The following is a 20,121-nucleotide window of genomic DNA, read 5'->3' as shown; positions in this document are numbered from 1 at the left end:
GCATTCAACACATTTGCACAAAGAAACACATAAGTCAGGGACCACGGTGCAGGCCTGTAATCCCAGCAACTAGGGAGACCCTATCTCAAAATAAAAAGGGCTGGGGATGTGGTTTAGTGATAGTGTGCCCTGGTTAACCCCCAGCACTGCAAACACAAACACGGCACCACACTGTGTTCCACAGGAATTACAGAAGGGGAAGAGATCCAAGAACTGTGTGTGAAGATGCAGGTGGCTGAGTCAGAATAATAAGGTAGCTTTTAAATGTACCTGTAAGTACAAGTGAACACGAACAATAAGAAAACTATGGATACAGTCTAAGTCTCATCTCCCCAAACAGTAGGCGAGGGCAGTTCCACCTCATCACTTATAGAAACTCAGTTACATCCAGATTAGTACTCAAAAAACACGAGCATCTATATCACAACCCACCGTTGGAAAACAGACCACGTGAAGGAAGACAATCCAAGATGAGAAAGTGTGGTTTCCAGAGCAATTTATTCATTAAAATCTATTCAATATGCCATCAACAGTTTTCTGTGTGTATTGTGCTGATAAATAGACACTGAGAAGATTTAACAAGTTCATCATTTAATAAGTCTGAATTAATTTTCACCACATGGTATTGTACACGGTCATCTGTTGAAACAGATTTCTTTTTAACAGATCTTAGTTTAAAAAAGTCATAGATACTGTGAGTTCTGTATAAACTGGTGGATAGCAAGTTAGTTCCTTTGTTTTGACTTATAAGCCTCAACTTCACCGCAGAATAAAGAATGTAGGCCAAAGAAAGCATAATCGGTCACTCGTATAGGACAGTATTGTTTCTATAATTTGAAGCTTTCTGAATGGACGGGTTCAGGCCTGATCCAACTGTAAAAAGATTACTTAATGAATAGACTATATGGAAATTGTACAAAATGTTATTAACTTTAATCATTAATAGCTTAAACAGCACTATATTACTAATTGCTATTCAAAATCAAAAACCTGTTTTTGAATCCCCGAGGAGGCAGCAGGCGTGCACCACCATGCCACCCTGTTCTTTCGGGTGTGTCAGTACATTTTCCAACAGAAACTTTGGCTTTAGGAAAGAGTCACAAACATTTAAAAGAATGGCTTTAATTGTCATTTTAAGTATACGGTAGGTAGGGGAAGTGTGCTTTAATTAAATATACATCATACCAATGATGCTGGCAAGGTTGAGATAGTTACTCCTACTGTTGATAGCTATAAAAACTAGTTTGTACATGATAAGACAATGAGGAAAAAGCAATCCCTTTGAAACAAAATTTTAAAATAAAAAATGTTCACAGTGGTTTGTATCAACAGTATGCATTTTATGACAATAACATGTACAGATTCAGAGCACCCTAGGGCTCTCTTTATATCCTAAGGAAAATGAGCATTTACATTATTCATGGGTTGTACTGAATTAAAAAAAGATCAATTGTACACTTACCCCATAGACAGGTAACTGTCTTGGGGTGTACAGCTTTAACACCATCATTAAAGTTGTTTGCAAAAGGAACAGGGAATTAAAAAACAAAAACTAAACACCTTTTCTTGGGAGTGGAGCGTCTTTCATTTGCTGCTATAACCAGCAAATGCCATTCATTAACTCAAAAACAGAAGGAGGACCCCCCACAAACACAGATCTATCTGAGCAGGCTGACCAGTACACATGACAGCTTTAAAAATGACGGTTATATACTCTATGTTACAAGTCCCAACTAGGCAGTGTCAAAATGACACCTATTTCTTTGCTTGCTTTGTGATCATACCCCTTGGAGGTGTGACGGGTCTTGTGGCATTCGGCTTCTTTTTCTCTGCAGGCTTTAAAATCTGAAGAGATTTAAAAAAGATAATACGTTTTAAGCAATATACTCAACACAAAATCTTCATAAACTTAAAAACCTCATTCAAATCTTTTGCCCAGAAAGGTTCTGGATGTTTAAACCTGGTCCCACAACTTGGAAAGCCTCACTCATGTATTAGCATTAACCAAGCTGACATGTAAACATTGTGCTTATAAAAATATGACGAATAGATACAATTCTAAGTTTGCAGAACCTCTAGCTACCACTTCTGAACAGTTTCTCAAACCCCAGAGACCCTGCACAGTCTCTGGGAGCTCCAAGTTCTCTCTGGGAAGTGGTAAAAGAATTGTTCAAATTCATTTAACAGGTGACTGCCACAAGAATTCAGTGGCTATATTTTATTTCTGACTGTGCCAACTTCAAGTTGGCCATGTTTATCATAATAAGCAATTGAAAAAAAGTTTGACAGATGCTCTCGCGTAAATAATGCTTTTGTGCTGAGTGAAGGCCAAATGACATGATGGCACTTCAACAAAGGTTCTGTAGAAATCAGACTGGAGAAAAGTGGGTAGAACTAAGTGATCCTATAGCACATCTGGCATACTGCAGTTACTACTATTTTCACACACAAGTGGAGATTTAATTTTAGCCTAACATCACACTGAGGGTATGGTTTTAGATCCATTTAAAAAGTACGAGGAGCTAATATATTATTCTGTTCTTACCTACTTAATTCAAAACAGTTAAATTCAAACCTGGGGGAATGGTTTCATGATTCTTGTTTTCCCTTTAAAAGGGATCCTTACTCAACTAGGACAAACCCAGGTTAAGGGAAAACAAAAATTCAGCCTACTTAACATGAATAACAGTAGGCAGAAAGCAGCAACTATTTTTTTCTTAAGTCAGCATGATTCACACCTAATAAAGGGAATAATGTTGAAAACATGTTCTACCTGAAAGGAACACATTAGTGTTTCGTCCACACTCATCATGGCACCTGCATTGTCAAACTCTCCACAATAATTGGGTGCAGAAAACAGAGTGACCAACTGCCTCTTTGCAAAAAATTCATATCCATCTTCAACCACCTTGGAGAGAAAATTTTTTCAGTGTAAGTAGATGCAAATTTTAGGTGAGTAAAACCACTCTTCAGTTTCCCACTGAGCCTGATATTCTGTAGGTTGTCTCCAGAGACATTTAGTATAAATAAGCAATACCTACCCACCAAAATCAACAAGGAGAATCTGTGCTCACACACATGCGCTTAAGTGTACATGTAAAATTCAAAATCAATACCTGATGGGCTCTACAAATAAGATCCAAATCATGCTTATGGAGAAATTTTGCAACCACTTCTGCACCAAATGTGAAGGACACTCCTCTGTCATTTTCACCCCAGCCTAAGACATCTTTATCGGGGTCAGACCACAAAAGATCACAAAGAAGACCTTGATCTGGTACATCAGTTGGTCGCATAATTCGCCGAATCTGCTCCATAGATTGAAGATCTGGTGATAAACCTATTAAATTTGGAGGAAAAAAAGAGAGAACTGTTAAAAAGATGTTACCACCTCAGAGTTCTATTTGTCTACAGACTCAATAACTCTGACACGGAAACTTCAATCAAAACTATGACTATGTTCTATTTATTCAGTTTTGATCAAAACAAACTACTCTAGCTTGCCTCTAGCTTGTTTATAAAGCCCTGGGTTTGATCCCCAGCACCACAAACTAAACTGAATATGCGCTGGAGTTCACTATATGTACTAATCTGCAGGGCGTGCTGTATTTTAAACAGTGCACAGGTCAACTCAACATAAAGGAACTCGTAAAATTAAAATCCAGTGACTTTGACTTTCAACACTACTGCTCTGTGTGCCTCCCTGGTTGAGTGAGAGAATATGAAGCAACGTGTATACTACATGTTGTTATCACCACTTGTAATGACTGGGCACAGAAGATGCAGGTATTCGTGTGAGAGGCAGCTCTGCTGTCCAGAGACCAAAATATACTAGAACTGCTGAGATGTCGTCTGTTCTCATCTGAGTTCACAATCTCATGCCCACCTTGACCCACCTGTTTAAGTACAGGAGGGCAGAGATCATGCCTTCATTAAAATGTTATGTTGACCTTTTGATGGCCATTTAATTTCTGGTCATACAAAAAAAAGAAATCCTCTTTGCAATTACTGTTTTAATTACATCATACATAACAAACACTGAGCAAAGCAAAACAGCTTTTAGAATTCAAGCCAGAGCTGGGTGTGGTGGTACACAACTGTACTCCCAACTACACTGAAGGCAGAGGCAGGAGAAGTTCAAGGCCAGCCTCAACAACTTAGTGAGACCCTATCTCCAAATAAAAGATAAAAAGGACTGTGGATGTTGCTCTGTGGTAGAGCATCCCTGAGTTCAATTCCCAGGCAATACTCTCTGATCTATTTTCAAATCCAACTGTTGCAGTCTAGAATTCCCTGTAAAAACCAATTGCTTAATTCAGACCTCTTAACTAAATGATTCTGGCTGCAATGAAATAGGCATGTAACATAAACAAAAGAGGGCCACTGGACAGAGTAAGTCACTGCAGTGACAGCTCACACCAGTGTTCACCTTTTAGAAGGGATCAAACCTATGCGGCATGAAAATCAGCCCACATACCTCCATGACAGCAGAATATTTTCTCATCCACGATGGCGGCTATCGGTAAACAGTTAAAACAGTCTGTGAAAGTTTTCCATAGTTTAATGTTGTATCTTCTTTTACCTGTGAAAATTTAGATGGTTGAAGAGATTACTGTTTTTTTGTTTCATTCTCTCAGACTAGTTTCTCTTAAAGAAAAATTTTGATTATTTTCTACATAAGCAAAACTATGCTTTTATTAAAAATCTCCTGGAGGGGTCTTAGGAGGATTGAATTTGAAGGTACATGACACAGAGACGTCTGAGCTATAAGCAACGATTTACATTTTCACATGAAATATTTTAAAATTTCATAGAAATGTGAAATCAGAGTCCCAGAGAGGAAAATGATTAAGGATTACCATCATATCCCAACAGTTATTTGGTAGCATCAATTCTGTTTGAGATCTAATCTGTTCTGTCCAATCTCAACCCATCCTAATCCTAAAGGCTATCATGGACACCATTTTTGGTGCACCACCAGCATCTCCTCTGAGGAAGCCTGAGAGCTAACGCTGACTTTCCCACGACAACCTATTGAGAGCAGATAACTGCAACCCCTGCTCTACCAGGAAGCACAATGAATACAAGGGAATACAGGTGTAGGTACTTCAGAGTACCTGTTCCTAACATTATCCAAACTTAGAATGCTCCCATTCAATTGAGGTTACAGGGTGGCAGTGCTCCCTCACCAGCACATTATTCCACACAATCTGAAGTCAGAGTGTGACTGACAGAAGTAAGCTTTTAAGCACTGTTTCTACATGAAAATTATGTTGAATTCAAGACTTAAGTCACAAACAAGTACCAATGTTGGCATGCCTTTGCCTCCTCTGCCCTAACATACTAAAGCAAAACACCACTAATTACTCTTAAACCAACAATTCCTTTCCTATCCTGGGGAACAGAGGGACATCTAAAGGTTTGGTGTACTACTCAGACCAAGCAAGACTTCTTGAACCATACCGTTCACCTCAACCTACTACAAAATCAAGCAGCAATGGGAGTTTCACACAGGACTTGAAATGCAATGCAAACCCAACAAACAAGTTACTTCTCCCTGCACAGAGGGATCCTGGCTGTCTCCTCTAACCATTCCTGGCTCCTTGATGATTAGAAATTACTGATCATGGTTCGATCTTTGGAGGTTATAGTTGCCTCTGTTCCATATCTTCCTCTACTAGAGGGTTCTGGAAGCTTAAATTTCCCCCTACAAAAGGCTGAAGGGGAATCTGTGCAAAGTCAACACTTCCAATTTCTGATAGTGAAGATGATACCTGAAAAATAAAAACAGAGGCCAGCCTGTCTTACCCTCCACTTATAAAGTGACTGCTCTGACTCTATTTCCTACTGACACCTGTCTCTGAACAACTGCATACAGGCTTTGCTGGAGCTGTTCCCTTTCCCACAGGCTGCGTTTGCCACCACCAACTAACCCTCTTCTGTCTTGAGACAGCTTCACTCAACGCAGCCCAGCTTCTCTTGCTGATTTCTTTGCTATCTTTGTCAGCTCCTCTATTGTAAAAAATCCATTTAGTTTTCTTCCTCTTATTATCTTTGAGCAGCTCCAGAATCACTGCCTTCTCTCTCTGTGCCTCCTCCCTAAGGCCACCTCAGACCACTAGAAATATGGCTCCAACCAAGGCTGAGTTTGTGTAATTGCTAAGATACCTCCACACTTCCTAAGTTCTGAGCCAGAAGCTGTAACACAGTCTCCTGTTACTAAATATAAGACAGCTCTGGTATCAGGAAAAGACCAATAAACATTACTGTTTGACCAAACAATAGACACTGCAGTGGTCTCAGCATCATTAAAGGGGGGTGGGGGAGTAGTATAGGGTATTTATTGTGTTTACAAACTAATCACTTTAAGCAGTGGTTTTTATTTTTATTTTAAATATTGTGTTTTTTTAGTTGTAGGTGGACACAACAACTTTATTTTTATGTGGTGCTGGGGACTGAACCCACGGTCTCACACATGCTAGGTAGGTGCTCTAGCACTGAGCCACAACCCCAGCCCCGAAGCAGTAGTTTTAAAATTATTCCAAAGAAACCTACATCTGAATAAAACTTTTCATTTTATTATGCCCACAAATGGGCTGGATGGTGAATATATGCCTACTGGGAGAAGGAAGCTTGGGCCTAAGGTCTACAGATATGTCTAGAAGACTAAACTGGAGTTAAAACTATGAACCAACATGATTTTCTCAATCATTTTTCAAAGACCACTGCATTCAGCAGAAACCCAAACTGGTGTAGCCAGTACCATCACCTGAGGACACACATTACAGCAAAGAAGCCATCTGAATCGAAACTTTATCAACAAAATTATCAAAGTACTTGCTAACAGTGATAAAAATCCTTGCCTCTTACTTTTACCACCTAAGCAGAATAAGTGCTCTGTCATTAATCCTTTGACAGTCATTGTTAATATCAAATGTCTTCCTCACATACTGTTTGTCCCAGTCAGTTCAAAACCTATAGATATTTCTACCTGATGATCCCTCCCACCTCATCTTATCAGCTGGATCTCAATGGTGATGGGCCAAACAAACATCCAGGTGTGGAAAAGATGGTTACAGAAGCATTAGGTCTACAAGTGCACCCTCTCTATGGGTGCACACCCAACAAATGAGCAGCTCAGCAGCCCTTCTGTGACTGAGGTGTGAACACGTGTTCTGAGAGACTGCAGGTTATGACCACCATGGAGGGGAGGGCCACAATGACAGTCCTTCACGGATCCCATGATTACATATCAAGTGTCAAGCAATTGGAATTCCTTAATCACCCTCACTCCCAACCTGAACATTCTCCTTGCAGAAATGAGTACAAAAGGGCAGTGGAGGCAATGATTCAAAACTTTTTGACTTGTTTGCCTAAACAATAAAAATCCTCTATCCAATTGATGATTTACAAGGCTTTAAGAATCTCATTGCTGGGGCTGGGACTGTCACCCAGTGGCACAGCATTTGCCTAGCAGGTGTGGGACACTGGGTTTGATCCTTAGGACCACATAAAAATAAACAAATAAAGGCATTCTGCCCATGTATGACTACAAAAAAAGAAAAAAGAAAAGGAATCTCATTTGTCAATAATCAGCTCAAGGTGCATCTTCAAATAAACCATCCAAAATCAATTACAAAATTGTTTGTGTAAAATATTATAAAAAATTTACAAACCATTTTAAAGTATTTACTTTCTTGTTTTAGTATTTCTTTGGGAAAATAAATGCCATTTTACCAGAGTATACATGTGCTAGAAAGAAGAGAAATACAACAATACACATTTTGCAAATTAATTATTTATACACTGCAAGATCACACTGACATGGAATATTCTCTAGAAAAAGCAAAGATAGAGCAGAAAGGAGACAAGTAACTTCATGGGAGCCATGGTGACAGCTGCACAACGCTACAACCTCACTTCACACCAGAGAACAGCACAACACATCCATCTAGATGTACTTCATGGAATGAAATCATACCTAGACACAGCTGTTACAAACTATCTGGACAGGTAATTCTTTGTACGAAGAATTGTTTTTTTTAAATACTGTATTCACAAAAATTATCTATTTTTTTGGTTACTGGGGATTGAACCCAGGGTCTCACATATCAGGCTACATTCCCAGCCCACACAACAATCATCTTAAAAAGAAATCACTACTATGACCATTAATTCCTATTCTGATTATCACATCATAAAAGAATCCAATATAAAATCCAGTATAAAAATATAAGAGGGCTGGGGATATATCTTGCCTTTCAAGCACAAGGCCCTGGGTTCAATCCCCAGCACAGCAAAAAAAAAAAAAAAAAAAAAAAAAAGGAATTCAATACAAAAGAATTCTGTATTAGCAACATCATTTTTCAACCTGATGAATTCTAAACTCATGCAAACCCTAACAGCAATGTGTGACAATTCAGTTTAGGACAAAGAATCTTAATTAAGCAACTCTTCCTTAGAGGTAGATAGTACTTACACTCATCGTAAAATCCATAAATTCTATTGATGCTGGCACATTCATGGTTTCCTCTGAGAAGAAAAAAATTCTCGGGATATTTGATTTTGTAGGCCAGTAAGAGGCAGATAGTTTCCAGTGACTGCTTCCCCCTGTCCACATAGTCCCCAAGGAATAAATAGTTGCTTTCTGGCGGGAAACCACCATATTCAAAAAGTCGAAGCAAATCGTAGTACTGCCCATGGATGTCACCTGCAGACAAGAATCCGGTTATACAGTATCCTCATACTTATAGCTCAACTCCCGAACCAAGCTTCGAAAAGGAATTCTTTAGATATTCACTGCACAATGGCACTGACCTCTGATAATGAGCTTAAAGTGACAACCAAAACACTAATTTTTAATCTTGTATCTCACTTAACTGTAATAAAAAAATTTAAGTTTATGTATATGCCCAGAACCTCACACAAAGTTCAACTAATTAAGAATTTATTTTGTGGAAAGCAGTTTTATGCCTCAGCATGCCTTCAAGCAAAGTAACATGGTTTTCCTTTCAGGCTGGCTGATCTCCGACAGCTGAGTCTCTGGGTCCTGTGTCAACAGCCCTTCTGGGCTTCCCGTAAGCCACAGCTCCCAAGGAATTAAAGCACACCCACCACTGCACTTCCCTGCCAGACAGCGCCAAAGAGTATTTCACTTTAAAAACATGCATCAAATCTTATCCATAGTAAAATATGCTAGAGAATCTATCATTACTCAAATCAATAGTTTTTATAGTGTATAGATGATCTGTTTTTGCTATGTATAACAATATAAAGACAAATCCAGCACCAAATGCAAGTTCTATTTTTTTAAGGTATAACCAATGTTGCTTGCTTTTGAATTACAATCCAAAACTCATAATTCAGAGCTATCCACAGTTCTCCATTCCTTGCTTTACTTTTTTCTTTTGCAATGTTTATATTCCTTTAGTGAAATAATTTTCAAAAATCCAAAGCACACCTAAGTAAACTAAGTCTATTAGAGATGTTCATTGTGAAGCTATTTAAGTAGTTCCGGGTTATAAATAGTATTGATTTTACTACCTATACAAGGCCATCAACATATCCTGCAGCCACAGATAACTCAGTGTCACAACTTACCACATATTTTGAGTGGTGCTTCAAGTTCTAGGAGGATAGGCTGACTGAGAAAGATCTCACGAGACTTTAAGCACAGTCCTCTGATTTCATTCTCCTGTAGCTGGACATTCTTACCTGGCTTGGACCCTCTCACTGTAGGGCAGAAAAATTTCAATTAGCCCCAACAAATCAAAATACAATTTAACATAAACATTTTAAATATCTGAGAAGTTAAGTAGTTTTCTGACAGGCCTAATGTTCTGGACACACTTATAAAGAGCATGACTTTAATGCCTAATTAGAATCTAGGACTCAGAATTCAGCTGCATGTTCTACACCAACTAAGACTCCTCAACAGCATCCTGAGCAAGAGTCACCGTGTGTGGATGCTAAAGGTCTTCCTTTACTACCACTGAAATCAGACTCCCCATGGCTCACAGCCCCTGGTCTTAGTTCCACCTCCAAGCCTTGTTTACCTGTAGGCTGTTCACGGAAGCAGCTCTTTAAGCCACCAATTTTCTACAGCTTTATAAATTAATTAGCATTCGCTAACATGACAGTAATAACAGTTATTTGGAATAATGACAGATTTCACCCTGTCGCATTACCAAATTTGTCCTAAGAACTGCTTATTTCAAAATGTGGGGTTAGAAATACTCAAGAATTTTCTACCCATCAGTGTTTTTCAGAGGACCACGAGGATCTCAAAGGTCTCTGATTTATCTCTGAAAAAGCGTATGTGTTGTTTTCATCTCATTAAAAAATACCACAGGTTGGGCACAATGGTATACTTCTACAATCCCAGTGGCTCAGAAGGCCGAAGCAGGAAGATTGCATGTTTGAGGTCAGCCTTGGCAATTAAGCAAGAACCTGTCTCAAAATAATAAAAAGGGCTAGAGATGTGGCTCAGTGGTTAGGCACCCCTGGGTTCAATCCCAGGATAAAAAAAAAAGGGGGCGGGGGAGGCCGGCGGTAGATGTAGCTCCGTGATGATAAAGTGCCCTTGGATCAATTCACCATCCCCCCACCACCCACAAACATGATGCAGGCTCACTGTAAGTATTTTGTGCAAGTTCTGGGCCTGAATTCATGTTTATAATTATGTGTATATGGTGAAGGATGTCAGCATGTGCTGAAAAGAAAGGTTCTCAGTCTTCTTAACATATAAAAAGCAAGGGGAGAGGCTGAGCCAGGAGGACCACAAGTTCAAGGTCAGCCTTAGCAACTTAGCAAGGCTCTAAACAACTTAGTGAGATCCTGTCTCAAAAAAAAAAAAAAAAAAAAAAAAAAAAAAAAAAAAAAAAAAGGGTTGGGGATGTGGTTCATGGTTAAGCACCCCTGAGTTCAATCCCGGGCACCAAAAATAAATAAAAAATAAAATCTGGAAAAAGTAGTGGGAGAAAGGAATCCCACAGCACAGGATCCTGAACTCCTCCGTGCCGACTTAGAGCTCTCAGTTCTGCTCAATGTAGAAGGGGAGGCCTTGTGACAGCTCGGTTATCAGTAGGTAGGTAGCAGTATAATGAGAAACTTTTGTTTTGGTTCCAGCTGTAACCGATTAGAAAGTTCTTAAATACAGATTAAACAGAACTGAACTGCAAATGTACCTTAATTTTACAGTGATTAAGTGGCCCCTTGATGAAATAGGCAATCTAGCAAAATGGTTTGCTGGCAAAGCCTAAGGAAATACACAGCCTGATTATCCTCAACATGTTTGAGTCCAAGTTTTTATATCTGGTAAGAAGACTTATGCACACAGGCATTGTCTGAATTAAAACAAAAGTAAAAACACAGAGTCTGACTAAAGAGGAAAATCAAGGCTGCATCTTTCCATCACTAAACCCAATACCAAGTAATTTAGTTTAAGCAAAACCACAAAATCCATCGGATTAAATCATGTTGATAATTTAAATCTTATTGGTTCTGGAGGCATCATCATTTGCATTCAAAATTATAAAAGCACTGGTTTAAAAGCTGAATAACAGCAGAGAGCTTAACCAGTTTGAGTCTAGTTTTGTTCTGTGAATATCTAAGTAATTGTAATACAGAGTAATAATAAAAAAAAAAAAAAAACCCTAAGTAAAAAACTTGATATTTGTTGAGAATTTTTTTTCCTATTAGAAGAGTATGTCCCGCTTTGGGAAATACTGCCCTAGGTGAAGCCATCCTTCTGCCTGAGCAGCTACTGAAGAAACAAGTAAAGCAGAAATGGAACTGTGTGGAGTGGCATTGTTTCCCAATGAAAGATAAGGAAGGAAGGAAGGAAGAAGGGACAAGGAGGATAAGCTCCTGAAGCACAAAGTAGAGAGAAGAGAGGAGCCAGGTAGGACCCTGAATGCTTTGGATTGGTACTGGTTCTGTGGGTTTGGGCAAATCACTTTACTTTGACTACAAAATAAATAAAAGTTTCATTCTGATTAAAAATTTTATAAAACAAGAAGCAGTAAGAGGGGAAGCACGATAATAAAAATCTTTGAAGGAAGATATAAAGAAGATACACGTGTAATACAACAGCAAATGAGCAAAAAACCCCGTTTTCTTCTGTAAGTACCATGTAAGTCTCTTTTTTCTGCCTGGACACACAGACTCCTGGTGAAACATGGAGCCATCCCTGCATCGCTGGCCTAGAAAACCCTAATCAGCAGTGATTCCACAAGTTAGCCAGAAACCTGGGCAGACTGCCCAGCAAGAAACTTTATTTTTGGCTAGGATGGAACTCCTCGTAGCTTCTGGTTTCAAAATGAATTTTCTTTAGCAGAGTCCCACACTTGTGAATGAGTAGCCCACTCTTTGCTGTTATAATAAGTAATGTCATCAGATTAAATCACTGCTGCTGATATAAATTTTCTTGGCTTTGGAAGCTTCCTACTGCCACCTTTAAACATAAGTTTACCAGAGTTTTAATTCTCTTACTGTCTTTCTATTTATCCTGAGTGGGAGAGTTCAGAGATTACTAAAAAGCATTACTACTAACAATTTTAAAATTACTCTTAATGAGAACAAGATTAGATGCATATTTTCCCCACCATAACAAATGAATTCTCTACAAACAGTCCAGGGGAAAACATTATAAAAAAAGATACTCTGCCAAATCCTCTCCCACCAGTGGGGAGATTTCTCTCTGCTCATCTTTCAGGACTCCACCCAGACTTCCCTTCACCCTGTAAGAAGAGCCTGTTACTCGTGTGCTTTCCCTTACATCCTGTACCACACTTTCTGAACTGCTCTTACAACACCCACTCCACAGGGTACTTTGGATGATAACTGCCAGTTGGAGTCTGCTGTTCACCTGGACTCCCCTGGTACAACAGAAGCCCCAGGAACACAAGTCTTGCTATGTAGTGTGCACAAGCAATTCTAGTACTTGGCAGATGCTCAAAATGTTGCATGAAGTTTGGATCAATCTTTTGAGTTCTAATGACATGTAGCCTTAGAATTAACATATACTCTAGACTATACACTTTCAACTAGCAAAAAACCAAAAACAAAAGCCAAAAGTTTCTGAACTTTAAAATTACAAAGCAATAGTGAATAGTGTGATTTGCCTACCAGACTTTACTGGTATGTCTTTATAATCATGAAAATTTAGGACTACTCTGGTGTTTTTGTTTTTTGTACTAGGACTGAACCCAGAAACACTTTCACTGAGCTACGTACTCATTCATTTTTAAAATTTTAAATTTTGAGACAGATTCTCACTACACTGCCAAGGGTGGCCTTGAACTTGCAATTCTCCTACTTCAGTCTTAGTTGCTGGAATTACAGGAATGCATCATTGCATGTAGCTAGGGTTACTCTGAAGTTTTTAAAGGATTTCCAAATGAGTTTGGGCAGCCCCATTTGGTATTTCCTAAAAGTTGTCAAATCAGCTAGTAACAAAAATTTACTTCACTATTTGCAATGTCCATCAAATAAATTAATTGTAGTTAACATTTACTAAGCACTTGCCATCTGCTGGGTCCTGTGCTAAAGGGCTTCACGTTGCCATTTAATTCTCTCAACAATGCTATGAAGTTAGGTACTATCACCTCATTTTGGAGGCTGGAGTTTAGTGACTTCTTCCAAGGCCTCTAAGGTCTAGTAGATGCTTCCACACCAAGGGAATTGTTATAGGACAAACTACCAAAACCCTGATATATGGTTATAGTGCAAAAATTTGATATGGGATAAGGCCATTCTCCGGTTAAAAAGTGTGTCAGAAATCTCGGTGCCAGGCACTACAAAGAAATGAAGTTGTGAACATGGGTACATTACAACAATACCTTAAAATACCCATTCAGGCTTAAAACATGACTTTTTAGTACAGGCATTTCTTTTATCTGGCTAGAAAGGGAGATTTAGAAAAATGCATTCTGGTGGTTAATAAATGACAAATGCTGTTATATAAAAACGTAACTTTAGCTGGTAAATCACTATCAGAAGTAGGTCAAAAACCTTTCACATGCTAGGCATGGTTGCACATGCCTATAATCCCAGTGGTTTGGGAGGCTGAGGCAGGAGGATCATGAGTTCAAAGCCAGCCTCAGCAACTTAGCGAGACCTTGTCTCTAAATAAAATATAGAATAGGGCTGGGGATGTGGCTCAGGGGTTAAGTACCCTGGGTTCAACTCCCAGTACCAAAAAACAACAAAACGAAAAAACCCCACTTTTACACAATGTTATCAAAAACTGATAAAAAAAAAAAATTGAAACTAGAAAGAATGTTACTGGTGATTATTTGCAACAACAGCCTTTTCTCAGAAAAGGCAGTTAACTTTTCATGCAGCCCAACAACAACAAAGAGATGAAAATTATGGAAGAAAATTGACTACTGTGAGATTATTTATGAGGAATTTAAAAAGTCATGCATTCTGTCATATATAACCAACAAATAAAATAATAAAATAAAGCCATTCTCGTCACATAAAGGTCCTTAATTGTTGAAATGTCTTATTAAGGAATAGCATACAGACAAGAACCCCTGCTAAATTGTTTTAGAACCTAACAATTGCATGACCAGTATGAAAGTGACTCAACATATTTTGTTGTTTTAAGATAATCCTATTCATGGGGCTGGGGATATAGCTCAGTTGGTAAAGTGCTCGCCTCGCAGGCACAAGGCCCTAGGTTCAATCCCCAACACCACAAAAAAAAAAAAAGAAAAGAAAAAAAAGAGATAATCCTATTCAAGCTGGTGGCAATCTTAAGAATAAACCACGATATAACTACCATGCACTAATAAAAGCATTAAAAAGTCACATCATATTACTTGAGTGAATTATAAAATCATTTATTATCTTCATAAGTGACTGATATTTATGACAGATTTAGGGGAAAAAAGATCTCAATTCAAACACAAAATCCTAAATCTCTGAAACATTAAACTTTCCCACAAACTACCATGTGATTTTCTTAAAAACAAAACAAAACAAAAAAACATAAAAATGTTATCAAAGAACTCTGGTTTCTTTGCAAAATCACCAGCAGGCAGACCTTCGCTTTCTGACCACCACAACTGTTTCCACACCCGCCCTCCCACGTCTGCTGAAACTGCTGGGTGTCATATGCACTCCAGGCTTTAAATTGACACCACTTTTCTTAAGGTAGGCAGTTAAGATAGAGCCACAAAACATGGCCACTGCTCTCAATGGTCTTCTACACCCAAGGGGAAGTCAATTCATTTAAAAAAAAAAAAAAAGGGAAAAGAAAAATCTAACTTTTCACAGTCTAAGAACACGCTGGGATAAAATTCAGAGTATATACTCTACATCTGTTCCTATATTTTATCAATTTCCAGTTCCTGTTAAGACTTAATATCGTGACATCCTTCTAGTCAAAGGATGTCAGCAGACCCTAGTGTAGTGGAAAAACCAAAGATTTCAGATAAACCATCAAGACACATGCTTCAGCTAAAGAGGTGATCCTAAAACAATTCATCCCAGATTTTCAGCTCCAAGGAAATATAATCCAAGGAAATTATTTCTCTTGAATAAGACTGGAGTTTCCTCACCTACGAAGCAATTCTCACACAGAATATCATTTCCTTCATAGTTAAAATCTACAAATAGCCCCAACTGTAAATTAAGTGAAGCTTTCAGTCCATACAACACCAATCATTTCCCTGCTCCAGGGTCAGTAATCCTCGCCATCAAGACTGGCACATGATTTTGTGGAACGTGTCACAAATCATAATAGGATATAGTTTCAAAGTCTTATCAACCTCATTAACTTCTACCACGGAAAACTACAGGATGTAGTAAGCATGGCCCGGCCCACTGCCCTTTCCCCAGTTCTAAGGAGAGCCTGGTCTCTGCTCCTGGGCATCGCATCTCTCCAAGCACAACACAATGATTTATATGACCCTTTAGATTTCATCACTACCTTCTACTACAACATGCAAAGGACACGAGAAGTTGTAAACCTTGACTGCGTGATTAAAATTAAAAAAGTCTCCTGATGGGCCCAGTAGTGTACGCCTGTAATCCTAGCTCCTTGGGAGGCTGAGGCAAGAGAACCCCGAATTCAAGGTCAGCCTGGGCAATGTGGTAAGATCCTATTTTTAAACAAAAACTTCAATGTACTGGGATGCAGCTCAGTGGTTCACCCCCAATACCATGAGAGTCTTGAGCAAATTGCCGAACATCATCTCCAAGAGCACATTCCTGTCCTGCCTCCTAGGCAATACGGTGACATTCAGCTGACACCCTAGAGGGCAGAGGTTCACAACACAGACTTTGTATGAAGTATAAATTAGGGAATTAGAAACATGCAATTTGAAGGCAATGTTCGAATCATCTTCTGTGTTTAAAAAAAAAAAAAGCCAATAATTGTGGGTATTCATTAGGAAAGACTACTTTTGTTTTCTTTCTTTTGCATTTTAATAACTTTTAAAAGTCATTATGCTTAGGTCCATGTTTCATATTCAAAAGTCAAACACATAGTTCATTTAAATGATTCTGGAGTCTCACAACATCTGAACTCTATCTTCAGAAACACTCTCAGATCAGAGGATTAAACTGGTTAACACTTTCCATGGCCAGGGCACAGGTCATATTTAAATAACTAAAGAAAGGCAGGCAATTAAGCATTCTTGCATGGTCTTGCAGACAGACAATGGCCTTTGTTAGTGCAAAGATGCTTCTTGTAAACCAGAATGAGTTTCAACTACTGCAATGCAAGAAAACACTAGTTAGCCATCTCTTCTCCCGGAGAGGTTTAAGGAGTAAAACTTGGGGCTGGGGAGATAGCTCGGTTGGTAGAGTGCTTGCTTTGTAAGCACAAGGCCCTGTGTTCGATCCCCAGCACCCAAAAAAATAAAAAATAAAAAAAAAAAGGAGTAAAACTGCCCCAAATCTAAATTTTGCCCAAAACATCAAAGTATCAGACTAATCAATAGCTAGTACATTTTCTTTAAATCTCCTAAGTTTTATTATGCGGTTACCTAAATAATTAACTAATATCAGCTACCCTAAGGAGTAACAACCTTAAGGCTTTTATCATTAGCAAGGCAGACCTTGGATAAAGGCTGCCAAAGTGGGTCGCAGAGGTGATGCCTCTGCAAAAACCTACCTAGTTTAGAACTGCAGAGCTGCAAGTGCCTAAAAACTAAACCATCGTGCTGTTTTTCTTAAATAAGACTTCACTTTTGTTACCTTTTCAGTACTATTCCTGAGTCACTTCTCAATTAGTTTGTACAGTCCTCAAGATTAACAATTCTTAACATGTATAAAAGCCTAACAAGGTCACAAAAATCATATTATCTCCTTTTCAGAATTACTTAAATCTTACTGAAAATTTTTAGGGAAAAAGACTTTTGGAGCATTACCAAATTACAAAATTATCAGTATCCTCTAATTTGGAGGTATATATATTCTCAACAATCACCTTCAAATGTTCCTCTGCCAATTTAGCATTCATGAGGAAAAAATAATTTAAGTACATATATTATGAAGTTTTCTATTCCCAAGGCATTTAAATGCACTGCCTTCCTATATTATTTCAACAAAAAAGGTTTAAAAATCTGATTTTCAAGCTCAGAAGAGTAATTCTTATGAAATGAGAGATGAGCCAATTTACCCAGCAATATTTTTTTTTTTTTTTTGCGGTGCTGGAGATCGACCCCAGGGCCTGGTGCTTGACAGGCAAGCACTCTACCAACTGAGCTATCTCCCCAGCCCTGCCCAGCAATTATTTTAGCATGATTCCATAGGTTAAAATTAACAAAATCTGTTAGGTGAATAGAGACAGTTAAGAGTAAATCATAACTTAAAAGTTCTAATATTTTGGATCCAAAGATTCCAATTTCTCCTGTTTTCCGAGAAAAAAAAAAAAGCCCACTACAGTCTAGCCTAACCATATCCCTGTCAATAGATGCAGACATTCAATTTTTAGAATCAAAATATTCAAAGAAAAGTTCATTTCTTTTTTTTTCTTTTTCTTTTTTGGTGGTGCTGGGGATTGAACCCAGGGCCTCATGCTTGCCAAGGCAAGCACTCTACCAAATGAGCTAAATCCCCAGCCCTGAAAAGTTCATTTCTATGGTAAACAGTTTTAGTGGGTTTCTGACCAAGTGCTGCCTCATATAAAGAACTGAATTAACTAGTATTAAAGATATGGCTCTTATGTAAATGCCAAGCACAGAATGAATGACAAAAGTTTTCACCCACAAAAGGCAGCAACATTTCAAGAGCATTTCAGAGGTCCTTAGCAGGATTTAAGTGGCGTTTTCTTTCTTTCTTAATATATTTTTTTGGGGGGAGGGCTTTCTTTAAATAAAGTACAAAAGGTAAAAAATACACAAAATAAGGAGAAAATATTTTCAGTTGTTTTGAATTAAAAAAAATCTACCAGAACTGCCCAACCTTTTATGCTCTCAACTCCGTGACTCACGACTAACATAACAACATTTTAGGGTAGTTATAAAGGCAAAGTAAGTTAAAACTCGGCCAGTTCACGTTGTCGAGTGTCCAAATCAAGAAGGGGACGTGCCCGAATCTTCCCAGAGTCCTGGATAAGAGGGTGGCATTAGTGGACCAGGTCTTGAATCTGAGGGGTGCTCAACTCCCCTTCCCTCCTCAAAATCTGAATCTGTTCCCTCTTCCACCTCATGAGTCTCAGGTCAGCCAAAACTAAAGCTTTGCTTTTAGCTTTCCTTAGCCACCGGGCACCTCCTCCTTCCTACACTGGGTGACAGCGGAATGCACCAGGCTCTAGTTCCAGGGTCGCTGGGCTTGGAACCTTGCTGTCACTGTGGGGCCTTGGTCGACTCCGTTTCTGTGTCTTCGCGTCTTCTGTCAAACGGGGAAAGATCAAGGCACCTACCTGGCAAAGCTGCTGGGAGGGCTGAACTTGGCGCTTAGAGAACCCCTGACACAGCGCTGCAGAAGCGCAGGCTGTTATCACAGCGAGCACCAGGAACGCGGGGCGCACCTACAGGGAACCTGGCACCGGCGGGACGCCCGCACGGCCGGCACCGCGGGTCTGTGTCCAGGCACGTCCAGCAAGAGCGCGCGCAGACCGCGCCGAGAGCGGGCTTCGTCCCCGGCCCCGGGAGCAGGAGGAGGTGGGGAGCCCGGGCCTGGGGGACGGAGCGTGTCGCCCCTCCGTCTCGGGACGGCGAAAGGACTGAAAACCAGCAGCCGGCAGGATGGGAGTCACCGCCCCGCGACGGCCCGAGCGCGGTGGGCCAGGACCCCGTCCCACGGCTGGAGGACGAGTACTGGAAACTCGAGCTCGCGGGCCCAAGTGGGAGCGCGCGTGCGGCGGGCCGGGACCCCCGGCCTCTCCCCCGGGGCGGGCGGCGGGAGCGTGGGGGCGGGGAGCGGAGTTTCAAGCCTCCGGCCGGAGGGGGCCGCGTCCCGGTGCAATGAATGAGCGGGGCCGAGGACCCCGGCCGCCGCCCGCCGCCGCCCGCCGCCCGCCCCGGCCGGCCAGTCCGCGGGGCTCGGACGCCGCGCCGCAAGCCCAACCGGCCCCGACCCCCGGCCCCGAGCCCCCGCCCGCGGGCCCGGCCCGCTCGGCCCGCCGCCCCCCTCACCTTCCAGCAGCCGTTGGATGATGCTGTCGATGTTGAGTTTATCTATATCCGCCATCGCCTTCCCGCCGCCGACCCGCCCGCAGCGGCGCCGCCGCCGGCTCGCGCCCGGGACTCACACCTCCTTTGCCACGCCACGAGCACAGAGGCGGTGGTGGCGGCGGTGGCAGCAGCCGCGGCGGGTCCCCCCCCAGCCGCCCCGCTCCCTGCTTCCTCCTTCTCTCCCCACTGGAACCACGAGAAGAACAAAATGGCCGCCGACTCCTCAGCCAGCCTCGGGCGGCGCACGGATGCGCGCGGGGGAGTGCAGCGGCCCGGCCGGGACTTCTTTATGGGCCGCAGGGCGCGCGGGAGAGGGCGGAGCCGGGGCGCGGGAGGGGGCGGGGCCAGGGGGCGGGGCCGGGGCGCGGGAGGCGGAGGAGACGGTTGAGCGTCTCTGCCGCGCGCGGGATCCTTCCGCCAAACGGGCCGAACAAATAGGCCCCCCGGCCCGAGCGTGAGTTGCAAAGTTGCACGCGGGAGTTGGGGC

The 20,121-nt window shown here is 41.0% G+C and overlaps 1 protein-coding gene across 1 annotated transcript; it reads right to left on the bottom strand.

The window, feature by feature from the left end:
- Positions 1-481: 481 nt before the first annotated feature.
- On the bottom strand, positions 482-19,850 carry Ppp1cc (protein phosphatase 1 catalytic subunit gamma). Its single transcript, XM_047562494.1, has 8 exons — positions 19,596-19,850; positions 9,601-9,732; positions 8,480-8,710; positions 4,478-4,582; positions 3,117-3,340; positions 2,774-2,908; positions 1,785-1,845; positions 482-873 (listed from the first exon to the last, which is right to left on the bottom strand). The coding sequence occupies exons 1-8, from the start codon at positions 19,648-19,650 to the stop codon at positions 803-805; spliced, it is 1,014 nt and encodes a 337-aa protein (XP_047418450.1). The 5' UTR covers positions 19,651-19,850; the 3' UTR covers positions 482-802.
- Between the last annotated feature and the right edge of the window lie 271 nt (positions 19,851-20,121).

Source organism: Sciurus carolinensis, chromosome 8 (assembly GCF_902686445.1).
Source record: "Sciurus carolinensis chromosome 8, mSciCar1.2, whole genome shotgun sequence".
In the NCBI taxonomy this organism is placed as follows: domain Eukaryota; kingdom Metazoa; phylum Chordata; class Mammalia; order Rodentia; family Sciuridae; genus Sciurus; species Sciurus carolinensis.
Note: the sequence above shows the minus strand (reverse complement) of the source record. Positions and strands in the feature narration are given on the sequence as shown.